Below are 15,484 nucleotides of genomic sequence, written 5' to 3'. Positions count from 1 at the left end.
TCCATCCATCCATCCATCCATCCATCCATCCATCCATCCATCCATCCCTCCACTCAGTCATCTACCGAGTAGATATGTGTAGAGGGCTTGTAATGCATGAGGTACTATATACCTCCCTACCTGGGCATCTGATGGAGACAGGGCATGTCAGTTGGGGGCTGGGGAGGGTCAGGAGGTGAGGGGGTAAGAGTGGCTGTGGACTGCTGTCCATAGGAGGGCGTGGGAGAGGGGGTTTCCCTTCGGGATGGAGTGACCAGGCACCCTCCACTGGAGCTGGGCTCCGTCAGGTGGCTTCTCTCAGGCATTGGCGGGCACCACTCCTCTGGCTCTGAGCTGGTGTCAAAGAGGCAGGAGAGAAGGAAAGGGCTGAGTTGCTTCCATACCTTCCCTTTGGCTTCCCTGCTGCCCCTTCCCCTTCCTCTGCCAGCCTCTCTGCATCCCCCAGCAGCCCATGGTCTGGCCGCAGGTGTGTGGGCCTGGAAGCAGGGAGCATCCTTACCCGCCCTCCAGTTCCTCCTCGGGTCCCTCTAGGCAGCTCAGTTCACAAGCAGGAGGAGGTGGGGGCAGGGCTTCTGGCCAGTTCAGAGAGGGCACAGGTTTCCCCAGAAGCTTCACTCTGCCTCCCTTGGCTCCTGAGGAGAATAGGATAGGGAGGCCCGGACAACAGGCAGGAAAGAGCCAGAGATGAGACCGGTCAGAAGGAAGTGCCAGGCTAGGTGCCAGAGGGTCAGGGAGGAGGATCCTCTTTGGGAATACCCTGGTCAGGGCTAAACGGGGTTTCAGGAGTTGGAGTCATACCACTGTCCCCCTGGCTCCACTCTGGAGGAGCATACTGGCTCCAGGGGCCCACATCCCCTGAGGGATGTTGGGGGAAGCCCCCATGGAAGGTCTGCAGCTCCTCCCCCGCTGGGTCAATGGTGCTGTAGACAGGACCCTCGCCCAGGGCGGCCGTGCCCCGGGCCGTCTGAGCCAGATACAGGGAGATTCCTGCTTCTGCAGAGAAGAAAGAGGGAGGCCCCGGGGGCAGAGACAGAAAAATAGAGGACAACAGAATGGAGGGCAAAGGGAGATCCCACGGGATCAACTTCTTCCTCCACACAAGCCTTACATCCTAAACCAGGGTGGAGGTAGGTCAGAGAGGTTCCCCCAGCTCACATCCTCCCCAGGGACTGACCAACCTCAGAGAGACTGAGCTCCCAGGCGCCCTTCAGTTTGCCCTAGTAGTCGGGAGAAGTGTGCTGAAGCCAGGTGAGGGAATGAGAACTCCTCACCATTGTAATATCTGTCGTCCGGGTCAGGATTGCTGGGGCAGCAGCTTCCCCTGGGTTCCTGGGCCGAGGGGCTTCGAGATGGGTGGGGCCACGAATCTGCCAGCCATGGGTAGGGGGCGGGGCCAAGGCCCATGGGTGGCCTAAGTGAGAGCAGGTGAGCGTTGGGGACGGAGAGCCTGAAGAGGCCAGCAAAGGAAAGGGAGGTGGCGATATTTGGGAGTCGCGGGACAGTGGCAGTGGCGGTGGCGTTGGGGTGGGAGGTGGCCATGCTCCCTCCACCTGGGGCGGCAGCGGGGAGGAAGAAGAGTGGCCTCTCGGTGGAGGTCATCCTGGGGAGATGGGCTAAGAGAATTACCTGGAACTGGCTCCAGAGAGGCCCTCTGAGTGCGGGAAGGACACTGGGGAAAATGAGGGGGAGAATGTGTGAGAGAAGGGCCCTCCTGGGGGGTCTGAACCCCAATGGGGCAGGGATGGCTTACCTGCCGGTGTGTAGGCAAAAGAGGCTTCCAGAAAGGAACCCGTGGGAGAAAGAAGAGGGGAAATGAGGAGAAGGGTCAGAAATACCCCTATACTTGTCCACTCCTCGGCCCCGGTCCCAGTTCTACCACTCAGGCTGCACCCTGGATCGATTTCATCAGAATTTCTGGGGGGTGGGACTCAGGTATCGGTATTTTTCTCAAGCTCCCCAAGTGATTCCTATGCATAGCCAACCAAGATTGAAAACCACTGACCTCAGACACCTCAGATTCTCTCCAGAGACGTCCCTTACTAGGGAGTAGCAGAACTCGGGTCGCCTCTTTTCAGCGAGCCCCGCCTTTCCATTCAGATCCCGCCTCACAATTTACTGCCTGGGATCCTGGCCACACCCCCTCTAGCCAGGCCCCGCCCCCCGCCCTTGGAGTGGGCTTTCGGTCCTCGAACTTGCCCCTTCTTTATGGAGACGGTTGCAAAGCCTGGCCTCCTCGCGGCGTCTTAGGGGCAAAAGTCACCCCTCTCCCCAGATCCAGGTCCCGCCCCGTCTTGGCCCGCAACTCTCCCGAGTCCTGGCAGCAACTCGAGCCGCCCCGCGTATCCCACCCCTACCCAAGAGGCTGAACTCCCGGTGAGACCCCTTCCTCCCGACCCGGTCCTCACTCGCCAGAGGCTAAGCCCCTGCCCCTCCCCATGGCCCGCCTGGCTCCCTCCTGGCTCCGTCAGCTCAGGGGCCGGGCGCTCACCCGTGTAGTGGCTGAGCTCTTTGCGCTGCTTCCGGCGCCGGTAGAGGGCGGCGCAGAGCCCGAGCAGTAGCGCCCCGCAGGCGGCGCCACTACCCGCGAGGAAGGCGGGCTTCCGCAGGACCCTCGCTATTCGCTCCGCCAGCCCCGCGCCCACCTCCAGCCCGGGCTCCAGGTACGGCGGGGATGCTGTGGGGGTCAGAGAGGTGAGGGGAGGAGGGGCGCGAAACCCTGGAACTGGGAAAGGGTCATTCCCGACCTGGCAGGCACAGCTACCCCAGTTGGGGGCTTGCCCCGCCCCCGCCACGATCCCCAGCCCTGCGCTCGGGTGGACTCACGCAGCTGCACCAGCACTGGGGCACTGGCCACGCCCACGCCTGCGCTCGTGGCCGCCGCGACCAGGGTTCGATAGAGGAGACCGGGAACCAGTCCTCGGAGCATTGCGGAGCGTGCCCAGCCTGCTGCAGACCGATTGAGGTGAAAGCGGCTCTCATTGCCCAGGCACCAGATCTAGGGAGGCCGAGTCCCGGATTTAGAGTCAGAAATGGGGTTCTTAGCCTTACCGGGAAACTTAAGGCTTCAAATGGTAGAGGAGCCTTAGACAGATGTAATGTAATTCAACCTGGAAACAACACTTGGAAACCTCTCTCTTCTCCCCTAAACTCATCCCCAACCCTAAAGCCAAACCTATAATAGTTTTCTTCCACCCTAATTCTAGCCACTAGGTCCTCCCTCTCCCTCCCAGCCTGGCCCTCCCATCCAGTCCCTTCTCAGTCCCTCTACCTGGTACTCCGTGATGACCCCATTTTGCTGGGAGGGGAGTGGAGGTTCCCAGGACACAGTGATACTGCTGTTGCCATCACCCCCCAAGGCCACCGCCACTCCCTGGGGGGGGCCACTGGGGGCTGGGCCAGGGTGGAGCATGGTGAGAAGGACACAAATAGTCATTGCAAGCTGCCCCTCCTGCCCCAACATTCCCCCTCCCTGTTCTAACATCTTAGGGAACTGAGAGCCCTTCCTCCTCCCCACCCTTTCACCCTGCTCTCATCCTGCAAATTTTCATCCCCCCTCCACCGCCACCTTTTCTTCCCTCTTGTCCATCCATCTGTTCAGTGGCCCTCCTTACCCTCCTCAGGAATGCTCCTGGTCACAGAGAGGCTTTCAGCTCCCAGCCCCTCCTGGCCTTGGGCTTGCACCTTGATCTGGATTTGGGTCCCTGGAGGGAGTCCTCTTAGCACAGTACTTTGCTGGCTTGGGGACTGTAGGTCCAACATTGTCCAGCTTCCTCTGTCAGGGCCTGCTACCCTCCAAGACACCCGGAAACCTTGCACCAGCTGGACTGGGCCATCCACCTGTGAGAGACAGGACAAGGCACACCAGAGCGGGAGGCTGGGGCCATACAGGCCCTCCAGGCCCAGCCCCTCCTCCACTCATGCCGCCTTCCCCAGCCACTCACCTCCCACTCTCCCATACTCACTCTTGGAGGCCCTCGTGTGCCTCATAATCATCCCCACCCTGAATCTCCTCCCCATACCACACTCACAATCCAGGACACCTGCAGGGTCCGGGGTCCCAGCACTATGGGCTCCTGCAGGCGCACAGCCACTTCAGCCAGTCCCTGCTGGCCTCTCCATGGGTCCTCCACTGGCCTAGAGGGGCTGCTGTCTGTTGACCAAAGAACCCACTCAGCAGAGGCCACCAGGGACAGGGAGACACGACTGAGAGTGTGCTCGTGTCCTACCTCTGCCCTGCTCCACTTAGTAGAGCACACCCCATGGTCAGGAGGGGACTGGTCAGGGAAATAGCTTCCAGATGTGGGCTTCGGTGTCCAGCTAGCATAACTACACATGCATCCTTTAAAGGCCTCAGTTCGTCATCTCTAAGATGAAGATGGCCCCTCCATGGTCCCTTCTAGTCTTAATAATCTCTATTATTTATGGGCAAAAGGCTCAGAAGTCAGAAGCTGCCAAAATGAATGAATACCTCTCTCTCTTTCCTTCTTCCCTCTTCCCCCCTCCCTGCCTTCCTCCTCCCTTGTCTCTTCTATGAGAGGCAAACGTGATCTCCTATTCCAGGCCGGGCCACCAGTATAGACCTGGCACAGCAGGAAAGAACTTTATGAACTGCCACAGTGTCATGGTTTTGGGGGAGAGGGATGCTCTACGATGTAACATTTCATGCCCATGAGCCCAGGGACTCTGACCTTACCCTGTGTACGGACAGGCTCAGAGACGGGGCTGGGATCACTGAGGCCCCAGGTTCCCACTGCTCGAACCAGAAACACATAGATGGTATTAGGCTGCAGACCACTGACTGTGTGTGTCTCCAGCTGCACGCCATCTGCCACAGTATGCCACGTGTTGCCAGCTGCTGGGCTACAACAGGAAGGAGATCACAGGGTTGTCTAAGCCAGGAACTCCCAACCTGCCTACTCCATCTCATCCACTCTCTATGAACCACCATTATGTCTTCCCCTTGGGAGAGGATATTGGAGAATCCCGCCTCACAATAGCAAAGACCCTAAGGGTACAGGATCCCCTCCTTTTAACTCTCCAGGTTTGCATTCAAAACTTCCTCCATACCTGAAAGCCTCTATCACATAAGATGTGACTGCAGCCCCAGTCTGTGGGTTGGGCTCCCAGGTCAGGGTAATGCTGTTCTTGGTGATCTCAGTGACCAATGGCTGAGAGGGAGGCCCCGGAGGGGTACTGGGTTCTGTAGGGGGGTCTGGTGATACTCCCCAATCTTCTGCAGTGGGAGATAATCTTTAAGTAGAAGGACAGGCAAAGGATAACCCGAGTGTAAGCTGTCTCCTTCCCAGGGGAGCTATGGAGCTCTGAGCAGTGGTGATGGTCAGACTGGGCTATAGTACACGAAACCCTACTCACATCTGCCTCCCATGGGCACCACTACTGTCCTCCTCATCCTCGCCACCGTAACCATGGCATTTGTGACATAAAGTTAATCCCGGAGTTTGAGGGGGTATTGACTACCTGTTGAAGCAGGTTTGGAGGAAGGTATTATCAAAATAAGGGAACAAAGAAAAAACTCACCCCGCATCTTAAGCCAGCCACTCCATGTGGCTTCCCCTGTGGAACTCTTGGCCACACAGCTGTAGAAGCCCATGTCCATCTCCTGTAAGAGAGGGCAGAGCACTGGCAAACAGAGTGCAGCAAGATCCGGTGAGGGGTGGAGGCGGGTAGCAGAAGGATGGGAAGACGTTGGGCACTAGGTGCTCTGAGAGAACAGAGGGATAAAGATGGGGCTACAGGCCCAGTGAGTACTTCCTTGTGTAAGGAACGTGGAGCAGATAGCCATTCTCAGCTACTAGGGCCCCAAGGATGACACTCACCTGCACGTTGGCGATGTACAGGGTACCGTTGGCCATTGGCTTGAACTGGAGGTCATCCCCCTGCAGCCACTGCCCATCCTTCTTCCATCGGACACTGGGTTGAGGGTTCCCAGTCACTCTGCATGGCAGCCACACGGAGGAGCCAAGCACCAGCGTCTGATTGGCTGGTCCCTGGAGGATGACAGGAGGCAGCCCATCCAAAGAGGCTGAGAGAGGAAGACCGTGTGCACCTCAGGGGAGGAGCTTAGGGCCTGGTGGCCAGCCCCTTGTCCTCATTCTCCACTCCTTCACTCTCCCTCCCCCACCCTCTGAAACTTCTGGTGATCAGAGGGGGCTTTGATAATCATCTAAGTCTCTGCCCAGGACCAGCCATTATTAGTGGCTTCTGCTGCTGGTTTCCAAACTTCAAGGACATGCCTCAGGAACACACCTCTCCTCTTGCAGACATAGTATATAGACTCCTAGAGAAACACATCACTTTAGGCCATTATTTCCTCCCAAGCCATGGGTCGAGCCCTATCTCCATGGGCACGTACCTCCTTTTATCTCCAGCAGGGCCTTGGCCAGGATGCTGCCAGCCACACTGACAGCCTGGCACACATAGTACCCAGCATCCCCACGCTGCACCGCAGTGATGTTGAGTTGGCCTCTTGGAGAGACTGAGAAGCGCCCTGTTGGCTGAAGTGACTGACTGGGGAAAAGTAGGACCTGGAGACAGAGCAAGGAACCAGGGTAGGGAATGAGCAGGCAACTGGGCAGGGAGAGGTCCCCATTCCTGTCAGTCTCAAAATTCAGAGAATTCCTAAGATTCTAGTTCATTGTCTGTCTCCGGCAGTGATGTGACCTTGGGCAAAGTAGTTAAATTTATTCACAAAAAAAATCAGGGAATTTTATTCAACAGTTTCAGAGTCCACTTCCCAGCTCTGTGACTTACTAGTTGGGAAACCCTGAACAAGCTATTTAACCTGTTTCCCAAATTTGACGCTTAGAGGATAGTTAGAAAGATCACATGAAGTAATCATATGAAAGTCTTCTAACACATTGTGGTAAACACATTCCTCTTCTTCCTGCTTTAATGATTTTCATTAGATAGATCCATGGAAGATAATCCATTAGATTAGATAGGCAGGTTTGGGTCTCAGGATAAAGGGCGCCATGCTGAGACCCTGACTAACACCTGCTTCACCCCCTACTAACCATCACCATTTTTATTCGTGTGAGAATCTAATTAGAATTCAGCAGTCCCAGGTGCTAGAAAAGATGTTAGAAAATTGTGGCTGTCGATTTGGAATGAGGTAGCAGGTTGCCTTGTTTTCCAGCAGAGTGGAGCTTGTCATACTTATTTTATCTTGCTGACCGTGTTTCCAGTAGCAAAATTCCTACCCTTCCTTTAGAGAGAGTTATTTATGTTGTAACTTCTGCTTCTGGATTTTGAGATTTGTTTGCAAGGTTCAAAAGGAATGACTGTGAGCTCTCCCTTGTGAAAGTCCCTTGTGGCCACTATAAATAGAAGAGCAAGTAATTTTCCACCCTGAGCAGCTAGGGGTCTAAGGGAGGAGAGATAAATCGAGTTTGTTACATCCTCAGGATAGCCTTGCCAGAAACAGAAGGATTCTCTAAGAAACTACCGTCCGGAACTGTTCTCTACCACCCAAGTGTATTATGATCATTTATTAAAAAGTGTCCCAATGTGTTCCAGGCCTTTTATATTCATTATCTTATTTAATCCTCTCAAATAACCTGCAAGGGTTTCTGGGGGCTCCCAAAGATAAAACAGAAGTCCCAGAGAGAAGTTTGCAGAATGTAGAGGGAGAGAGGCTGAGCCGCGGAGGGAGGCTGAGCCGCGGAGGGAGGCTGAGCCGCGGAGGGAGGCTGATGGGAAGCTCCTTGGAGATGGCCACCCACCTGACTCCCCTCCTTCTGCCAGAAGATGGCAGGTGGGGGGTTTCCTTTGGTCTCACACTGGAAAGCCACGCTGTCTCCAGGAGCTGCCATCTGGTCCTGGGGCTGGGTCACCAACTGGGGTGGGACTGGGAAGGGAAGGTGAGAAAAAGGAACAGGGAGTCAGAGGCACTAAGAAAGGAGACTGCAGGAACAGGAGAGAGAAGCTCCAGCTTAGCTCAAGCGTATAGGAGCAGATATCCATCTCTTCCTGCCCAGCCTGTTTAGCGTTCTCCTCCTCCCACTCCTTGCAGAAGTCTCAGGTGTCCCACCCACATGCCCTGCTCTGCCCTTTCTCCCTCAGTCTCCTGCCAACCATCCTCCTTCTTCCCTTCTACCGTTCCTGCTGCAGCCAGTCCCAAGCACAGCCCTCACCGTGAACACTGAGGGAGCCAGATGCTTCAGCGCGGCCCACACTGTTCTCCGCCACACAGGTGTACGTTCCCTCATCTTCGGCACTCACATGCCCAATCCAAAGGCTGTGGTCACTCCGGATCTCATACCTGCTCCACTCCCCACCCCAGGCTGGGTTGGCCACAGCTATAGACCCCTTCTCTCTCCCCCAGGACAGACACCAGGGTCAAGGTACATAAAGACAGGCAGGACCCAGCAGGGACAGAAGCTGGTTACCCATGGACAAATCAATGGAGGTAGGGACTGGATAGGGCTGGGGCCACAGGCTCTAGGAAACAGACTTCTCTGTGCTCTCAAGTGACAATGTGCCTGCCTTCCAGTTTTCTAGGGCAGAACAGTCTCTTGATCAGGTTGGGTCTTCCTACAGGCAGAAGGGGACCTCTCACCTGCCTGTGGGCAGTTCCCCGTCCTCCTTGCGCCAGCGTAGACGAGGTGGGGGATCTCCCTTCACCTCACATAGGAAATTCACAGGGGCATCAGCCAGGACCACCTGATTCACTGGTCTGCGCAGGAATGAGGGACGCTCTATGGAGTGGTAGTGAATGAACAGTCAGGGTGTCTGTAGGGCTTCTTGCTCTCCAGGCTACCTGTTCCCATAATTTCAAAATTCCCTGTGCCTACCCAGGACCACGACTTCGGCTGCCGCACTCTCCCGTTCTCCCGCCATGTTGGAGGCCACGCACACATACGTGCCTGCATCGCTCTTGAGTGTATGTGACATCATCAGCTTCCCTCCACGGATCTGCAGAGTAATAATGGTAACTTTGGTCCGTTTCAGCTATCACAGTGTATATATATATGGTGTATATGTGTTTATATACATATGTATAAAGTTTATTTGATCCTCACAGCAAGCTGATGAAGACGGCCAAGGAAGCTGACCCACGTATCACATGGGAAGTTCCTTGGGTATCATGCCCCGCCCCCTTTTTTATACCAATTCCGTCTTCCTTATCCCTCCCTGTATAGTTGACTCTTAGTCTCTGGTGAGCTAATGCCCTGATCTCAATCTCCAGCCTTGAAACCTCCAAGACCCTTAGACCCAGGCCTTCCTGGGCCTTTGAGCCTTGTCCCAGACCCCTACCCTATGTCCCCTCTCCTGGTGGGGTCCCCAGTCATAATCCCGCCCTCACCGTGATCCTTCCTTCCTCTTCCTTGAGTCTTGCACCGTCCTTCCTCCAGGACACAGAAGGCTCCGGGTGGCCGCGGGGGGGCGCGCATTCCAGTACTGTTGGCTCCCCCACTGCCACCACCACGTTTCCAGGAGACTGCCGGAAATCATCACGGAGGACTGGGTGGGGAGGGGGTCGGGGAAGAATAAACAGGGTGTAAAGTGACATAACTGGCTGAGTACACAAGGAAAGTTGTCTTGAGAGGGAGTTGATCACCGCAGACTGGAATTCGTTCCCAGGTGAGAAAATACCAGCCTGGAGTCAGATCCACTTCCTTCTCTGGCCGTGGTGTGGCCATTAGAGATCAAAGGTCGCGGTCCCAAAGGAGGATGCTGAATGGGCTGAGGTCGTTGGGGCCGGTTCTGGGTCTGATTGCCCTGTGCCCTCCCGCCTACCCCGGGCTGTGGAAGCAACCAGCTGACGATCAACTGACTCTCACCTGCTACTTCCAGCGAGGCGTTTCTGCTCGCTGCTGCCCCCAGGTAGTTGCGAGCCACGCAAGTGTAGACACCTTCGTCCGGCCGCGCGCGGCGCCCGTGCACGATGCGCGGGAAGAAGAGGGCGCCGCTGGGCAGCAGCAGGCGGTGCGCACGCGGGTCCTCGCGCACAGTGGCCACACGTGCCCCGTTCTTGTACCACTCAATGTTGGGTCGGGGTCGGCCCTCAGCGCGACAGGGCAACGTGGCGGGCTCGCCTCGGGAGACCAGCAGATCTGGCGGCTGCTCCACGATGCGGGGCATAGCGTCCTCCGATCCTACCCTTGACCCTGGGGACAGGGGGTGACGCAGAGGGCTCAGACCCGGACATTGTGGGGACAGATTGAGGCTCCAGAGGGAAAGATAATCCTCTGGTCGTCCCATCTCCTGTGCTTCTCTGCTGGAGCTCAGTTCCCGCCCCCACCTCCACCCCTCCCCGCCTACCCTCTCCCTCTGCAAGATCCAATATCTCCCTATTGGCAGACGTTCCACATTCCTCGTCTCAAAAGAAGATGCCTACGGACAGGCCGGTTAGTAGAGGAATCCGGACATAAGCTTCTAGACCAGCTTTCTGGACCACTTAGAGACCTCCATCTCCTCTCCTGCCAAGTTTAAGCGGGAGTGGCTGAACCACCACTTGGAAAGTAGACCCCTCCCTCACCTCCTGCCCACTGGTTTCCATCTCCTACCTGCACTGGTTCACGGATCGTCCTTGCTCAGTAAACGACCGTAACCGTGCACTGGAGCCAACAATTGGTGACCTCTGCAAGGTCCCGGCCCAGTGAAATTGGGAATGTGGACTGGCCTGGGATCCCTTATGAAAGGGAAGACGGGAGTGATAGGGCCGGGACTAGAAGGGCTTGTCAACCTGGATTCTATGAGTCGCACAGAGTCCTTCTTACTGACACCCCAGATAATCATGCTTCATTTCAAGGGTCCTGTGAAATCACAGGAGTTGAACTCAAAGAGCAGTGGAAATATTAGTAAGTCTCCTTTTCCTGAGAGGTGCATAGTTTCCAATAGAATATCCTACTGATTGATGTTCCTCTACTTTCCCTGTTCACTCGAATCAGTTCATCCACATATTCTGTCCCACCTGTCACTTGGCCTGCAGACTTTGGCCTGTTCCGCCTTCTGCAGTACGGTTTGGGATCCCGGAGCCTGTTATACTCCGGCACTCTCAGCCTCTAGTCCAGCCAACAAAAGTGGATTTGTAACCCTTGGCGGCCAGTAGGTGCCACTGCAGCCTTGAATAATCTGGTGTAAAATAACCAGGGACCACTTCAAGCATCTGTTCTGCCCCCTGCCCCCTCCCCTCCTACCCTGTTCCAAAATCTGCAGGAACCTCTGGGTTCCAGCCCACGTGTGAGTTTGGGTTTCATTTCCCGCCCCTCCTCTTAGAAGTTCTGTTGTAGACAAAGCTGGACAGGCTGATCAGTGCTGGCTCTGTCCTGAGAAGTTTATTTTAATTGCCTGTAGTCAAGAAGATCGATTTCTGTCCCACTTGGGAGGATAATTTTCTCTATTTCTCTTCCAATTGGAAATCTCTGCTTTTCACCCGTCTCTTCTCCTCCATCTCCTCCCATTCCCAATTTTGGAACACCCCGTGGTGAGCAACACTGGAGTGACTGAGAGCTCAGGTGTTGGTGTTGAACCAACCAGGGCTGGAATCTCAGACTTTGACCCTTCCTAGCTGTAAGAACTTGGGCAAATTATTTAACTTCTCTGAGTCTTAGTTTCTTTATTTGTGATGTGGGAGTAGTGATAGGGTTGCTCTAAGATCATAACGTATGTAAAGCATTGGGGGATAAATGTTACTACTCTGCCATGATTTAAGGGCTTGTGTTCCCAGCACATGCACCTTATCTTGGCTCCTACAGTCTCTACCTGAATCGAATTCTACCAGACCCCAATATTCTTTTTTCCCCTTGGTATAGCCCTCAGGTGTAATGGAAATAGACTAATCTGTTATCGCTAGGTTTTGCTTCATGCTGCTTTTGTGACGATTAGGGTACCATTCACTCTATAAAGCATTTTCTCAGCGGCAAAATGTGCCTGTCAACACCTTCCTTACACACCTCACTAAGTTTTCGAGCTTAGATGAGACCAAGTATGGTGAAAACACTCTGTAAACGCGCTAGGTGAGCAGAAGCGGGACTCTGCGGGGTGCCAGCGAGAAGGGGTCTGTGCTTAACCTCCTGGGAATCTAGGAGGGTCAAGAGGTTGGAGAATCGGGCTCATCCCCCATAGTCTTTCTCCCCACTCCTTCCATACGGAACACACCCTTCTGGTCGGTCCTTTCCCCCTAATTCCTGTAGACACAGCTGCAGGAGCCCTTTCCCTGGAATTTCCCCCTACCCTTTCCGGTCTCAGGAGATGCTTCGACTGCAGCCTGATGAATAGCTAATGGCCATGCTAATGAGGCTCAGGGGCTCCTCCCTCAGCACCTGATGTGCCCCACACATAAACACACACATATTGCCCAGGTCTCCTTTCTCTCCACCTTCGAGTCCCCAGCACAGTGCTCGTCACTAGACTCGAGTGGGTCGAGGCAGAGGGATGAGGACTGCTTGCACCTGGAGGGAACCACACGCGAAAGCGCCCGGGAAAGCGGGGGTTGCCGATGCTGCAGGCAGGGGGCGCGCTCCGGCCTCTCCGAAGGCTGGCGGCAGCCGGCTCCCGCAGCTTCCCCGCGGCGCTAGACGAGAGCGCGCTGTCCCGGTCATTTATTAATCGCCGTAATTAGCAGTAACGACCTCGCAGCCAGCTCCGCCCGCCCGCCACAGCTCTGCCGGGGTGGGCCGGCTGAGAGTCCCGCCGCTGAAAGACAAACTTCTAAGTTTCCTTAAAATGATCGCCGCCCCAGTCCCCTCCGTAGCAAACACATCCAGCATTTTGGCTTCCTCTGGTCCTAAGTGAGTTCTTGGGAAACTTCGGGATTCCGAAGACCAGCTGCCTGGGTGGGTCACTGAGTGACCCGGCTTGGCCGAGGCCGGCGGGAGACCGTGCCCCCTCCTCTGCCCTCCCTGCGCTGGGCCCGGGCCTTTCTTAGCTCGGACTTCCCTGCCCGTCACCAGCCACGGTTCTTCTCACCTGGGGTGGGAGTTGTAGGGGAAGGGAAGGAGGTGTAAAAAGACTCAGTAGATATCTTCTCCCAAGCCCTCGACCTCCCGCGGGTACCCCCGCTCAGGTGCTCCAAGCTCCAAATTATCCCTTAGCCCCCAAGACCCAGGGAGGCGCTGGGAGGCGCCGCTCAATCCTGGACCTCGGGACAAGAGCTCTTCTCCTTCCGTTCCACGCCGCCCTCTCACCTCATCCCCATCCCGGGATCCCATATCCCCAAGAGGCAGGGTCTCACCGTTGAGAGAGGGATCGCTGGGAGGCAACAGGGTGTGGTTGAGCGCCTCCAGCGAGGAGTTGAAGCCCAAGAGCAGCTCGCTGGAGTTGGAGATGTCCCCGGCCAGAGAGTCCGCGAACAAGTTCATCTGCAGCAGCGTTTTCAGCAGGTAGCGCAGCATGGTTCGACCCAGCTGGGATCGGGGCGGGGGGCTCGGGGCCCAGCCCCTGGGTCTGAGACCCGTGGGCCGGGAGCCGTAAGCCCCTCCACAGCCTCTGCGCGCTGCGGCAGCCACGGTGCCGCTCTCCTGCCGGCTCGCCTGCGTACGGTCGGTGCCTCCTCGTGCCCTCCTCCTTCCCTCGTCCTTCTCTCCACCCCCCAGTGCCGGAGTCCCCTGGGAGCTGGGCAGGCTGAAAGCAGGTGCCACACCGATCACGGCGTAATTAAGGGATTAATCCACCTCCCTCCACCCTCCCACCCCTACCGCTACAGTCACTATCTGGGCAGGAGACTAGAGTAGCGTGGCACGCGAGTTGGAGTCCCCGCCCCGCGCCCCAAGCCTAGTGTTCTGTTCTGGACGCAGGGAGAGATTGTCCCTTCTTTCTCAAAGCACCCAAGATGAGGGATGAGGCTCTGTCGAACTCTGCCCTTCCGCCCAACTTTAGAACAGGAATCTGTCCTCTCTTTTCCCTAACCTTATGGAAACTGAGGCAAAGCGCAAGCAATGCTCCTTGCTGCCAAAGCTCTGACTTCTATTCCCTCTCAAGTCTAGGGATTTGGCGACGGAAGTGCAGGAGACTGGGGTGGTTTGCAGCAAGAGTTGGGAGTGGGAAAAGAACTCCAAGACAGGTCCACCTCTCTGCCCTCTGGTCTTCTGTTCTGCAGCCTGGAGGCCAGGGGATGGTGCGGCGCGCCCTGACCCAGGAGTCCTGCTCCAAACGCCCTAACCTAGGAGTTCCTGTAGGAGACCGAAAGCCAGGGAAACCCAGGCAACTCTCATGTGCTTGAATACTTTTACATTACTCTGCTTTGACATTTTTTATTAAATTGTTTTACGTTTTTGAGGAGACTGAAATGGAACCAAGCATTCTAGGATAAAAACAAAGATATTATTATTTTTGTAAAGGCATGTGGGATTGATGCAAAATTCGTGCAAATCTCTTCAAATCTGGTAACAGTCGTCCTTACTGGGGGGTGAGAAGAAAACCATGCGCCCCCACTCCCACCTCCCACTTCCAGTCGCGGTCTGCTTCTGACTTTCCTGGGGTTCTTTCTACCTGAAGAGCCCCCAGTAGACTGGAGATGGCTTTGGGGTGCCTAGGAAAGAGAGAGGACGGGGCATTCCTAACCTGAGGTAAGGCCCTGCTGGTTGAAGAGTCAGTGCCTGAGTTCTGGCTCAGCCGTCAGGCTCCGGGATGAGACAAGCTTCATGGGGCGACTGCTTCTGACCCCAGAGGGATGGGTGCTATACAGTCGCAGACGCGGGAGTAAGCAGAATCAAGAATTGAAGTATTTCAGGCAGAGCTTTTTGAAGGGAACCTGAGACGTTGTCAAGGGGTGGGGGGCTTGTTCCAAGCCCCCTTCCTCAGTCCAGGCGCCTGGCTGTGAGCCTCCAACTATGGGTATTTAGGTGCCTTCCAACCCTAGCAGTTCTGGGCGGGACGTAGAAAGGCTGGAAGCACTAAGTGTGGGGGAAGGGGGGAGGTGGGAATGAGGATGGGGCTGGATGGACCCCCACCCCCCGCAACGCAGCGCCCTGGGAGCTGTCCTCTTCAGCACCTCATCTGCCGGTGCCAAACTAGGGCCCTGGAGCCCCCACAGAAGACATAAATCCGAGCAGACCCTGAGGCTGAGGACTGGGGTAGGTGGGAGACGGGCTAGAGACACATCCTTTCAAAAGCAAGAAGATACTAGGAGACTTGACGCCCCTCCCTTCATCGCTCCAGGGTTGGGTGGTATTCAGATAAGAGAGAAGGTAAGGGATATATTTCCTACCCGAAATCTATTCTTCAGGAATGACCAACACGAAAGTGGGTTCTAATCCTACGTTTGCCAAGTACAAGACATCACCGCTTTGGACCTCAGTTTTCCCATCTGTTAAGGAGGAATTGGAGTGCTTGATCTACTCTGACCTGTGAGATTCGAGGCTCCGGGGCCCTTTGCTCCGCCCCCTGCTGACCGCGGTCACCTGGGTTCCATCACACCAGCAGCTGAACCCGGATAGAAACCCCGCGTCCTGGCACCAGGCCCTGCTCTGGGGCGGAGGGGGCCAGAAACCCTCCCACCATGCGGCTCCTGCCCGATCCT

The 15,484-nt window shown here is 55.9% G+C and overlaps 1 protein-coding gene across 5 annotated transcripts in view; it reads right to left on the bottom strand.

The window, feature by feature from the left end:
- The window catches only part of ROBO3 (roundabout guidance receptor 3), a 16,168-nt gene extending 2,624 nt beyond the window's left edge, over positions 1 to 13,544 (bottom strand). The window contains exons 1-23 of one of the 5 annotated variants that reach the window (XM_023208543.1): positions 13,199 to 13,544; positions 9,804 to 10,130; positions 9,326 to 9,483; positions 8,814 to 8,934; positions 8,579 to 8,717; positions 8,154 to 8,281; positions 7,743 to 7,867; positions 6,374 to 6,545; positions 5,838 to 6,043; positions 5,539 to 5,620; positions 5,068 to 5,233; positions 4,694 to 4,860; positions 4,029 to 4,150; positions 3,612 to 3,837; positions 3,269 to 3,390; positions 2,824 to 2,995; positions 2,489 to 2,674; positions 1,751 to 1,774; positions 1,627 to 1,669; positions 1,272 to 1,411; positions 799 to 993; positions 500 to 632; positions 121 to 333 (exon numbers count right to left, since the gene is read on the bottom strand). In XM_023208543.1, coding sequence (XP_023064311.1) covers positions 121 to 333; positions 500 to 632; positions 799 to 993; positions 1,272 to 1,411; positions 1,627 to 1,669; positions 1,751 to 1,774; positions 2,489 to 2,674; positions 2,824 to 2,995; positions 3,269 to 3,390; positions 3,612 to 3,837; positions 4,029 to 4,150; positions 4,694 to 4,860; positions 5,068 to 5,233; positions 5,539 to 5,620; positions 5,838 to 6,043; positions 6,374 to 6,545; positions 7,743 to 7,867; positions 8,154 to 8,281; positions 8,579 to 8,717; positions 8,814 to 8,934; positions 9,326 to 9,483; positions 9,804 to 10,130; positions 13,199 to 13,358 — 3,527 coding nt within the window. In that variant the 5' untranslated portion in view covers positions 13,359 to 13,544. The other 4 variants (XM_031933865.1, XM_031933867.1, XM_031933866.1 and 1 more) reach the window with 4 other exon arrangements.
- Between the last annotated feature and the right edge of the window lie 1,940 nt (positions 13,545 to 15,484).

Source organism: Piliocolobus tephrosceles, chromosome 13 (genome assembly GCF_002776525.5).
Source record: "Piliocolobus tephrosceles isolate RC106 chromosome 13, ASM277652v3, whole genome shotgun sequence".
NCBI classification, from domain to species: domain Eukaryota; kingdom Metazoa; phylum Chordata; class Mammalia; order Primates; family Cercopithecidae; genus Piliocolobus; species Piliocolobus tephrosceles.
Note: the sequence above shows the minus strand (reverse complement) of the source record. Positions and strands in the feature narration are given on the sequence as shown.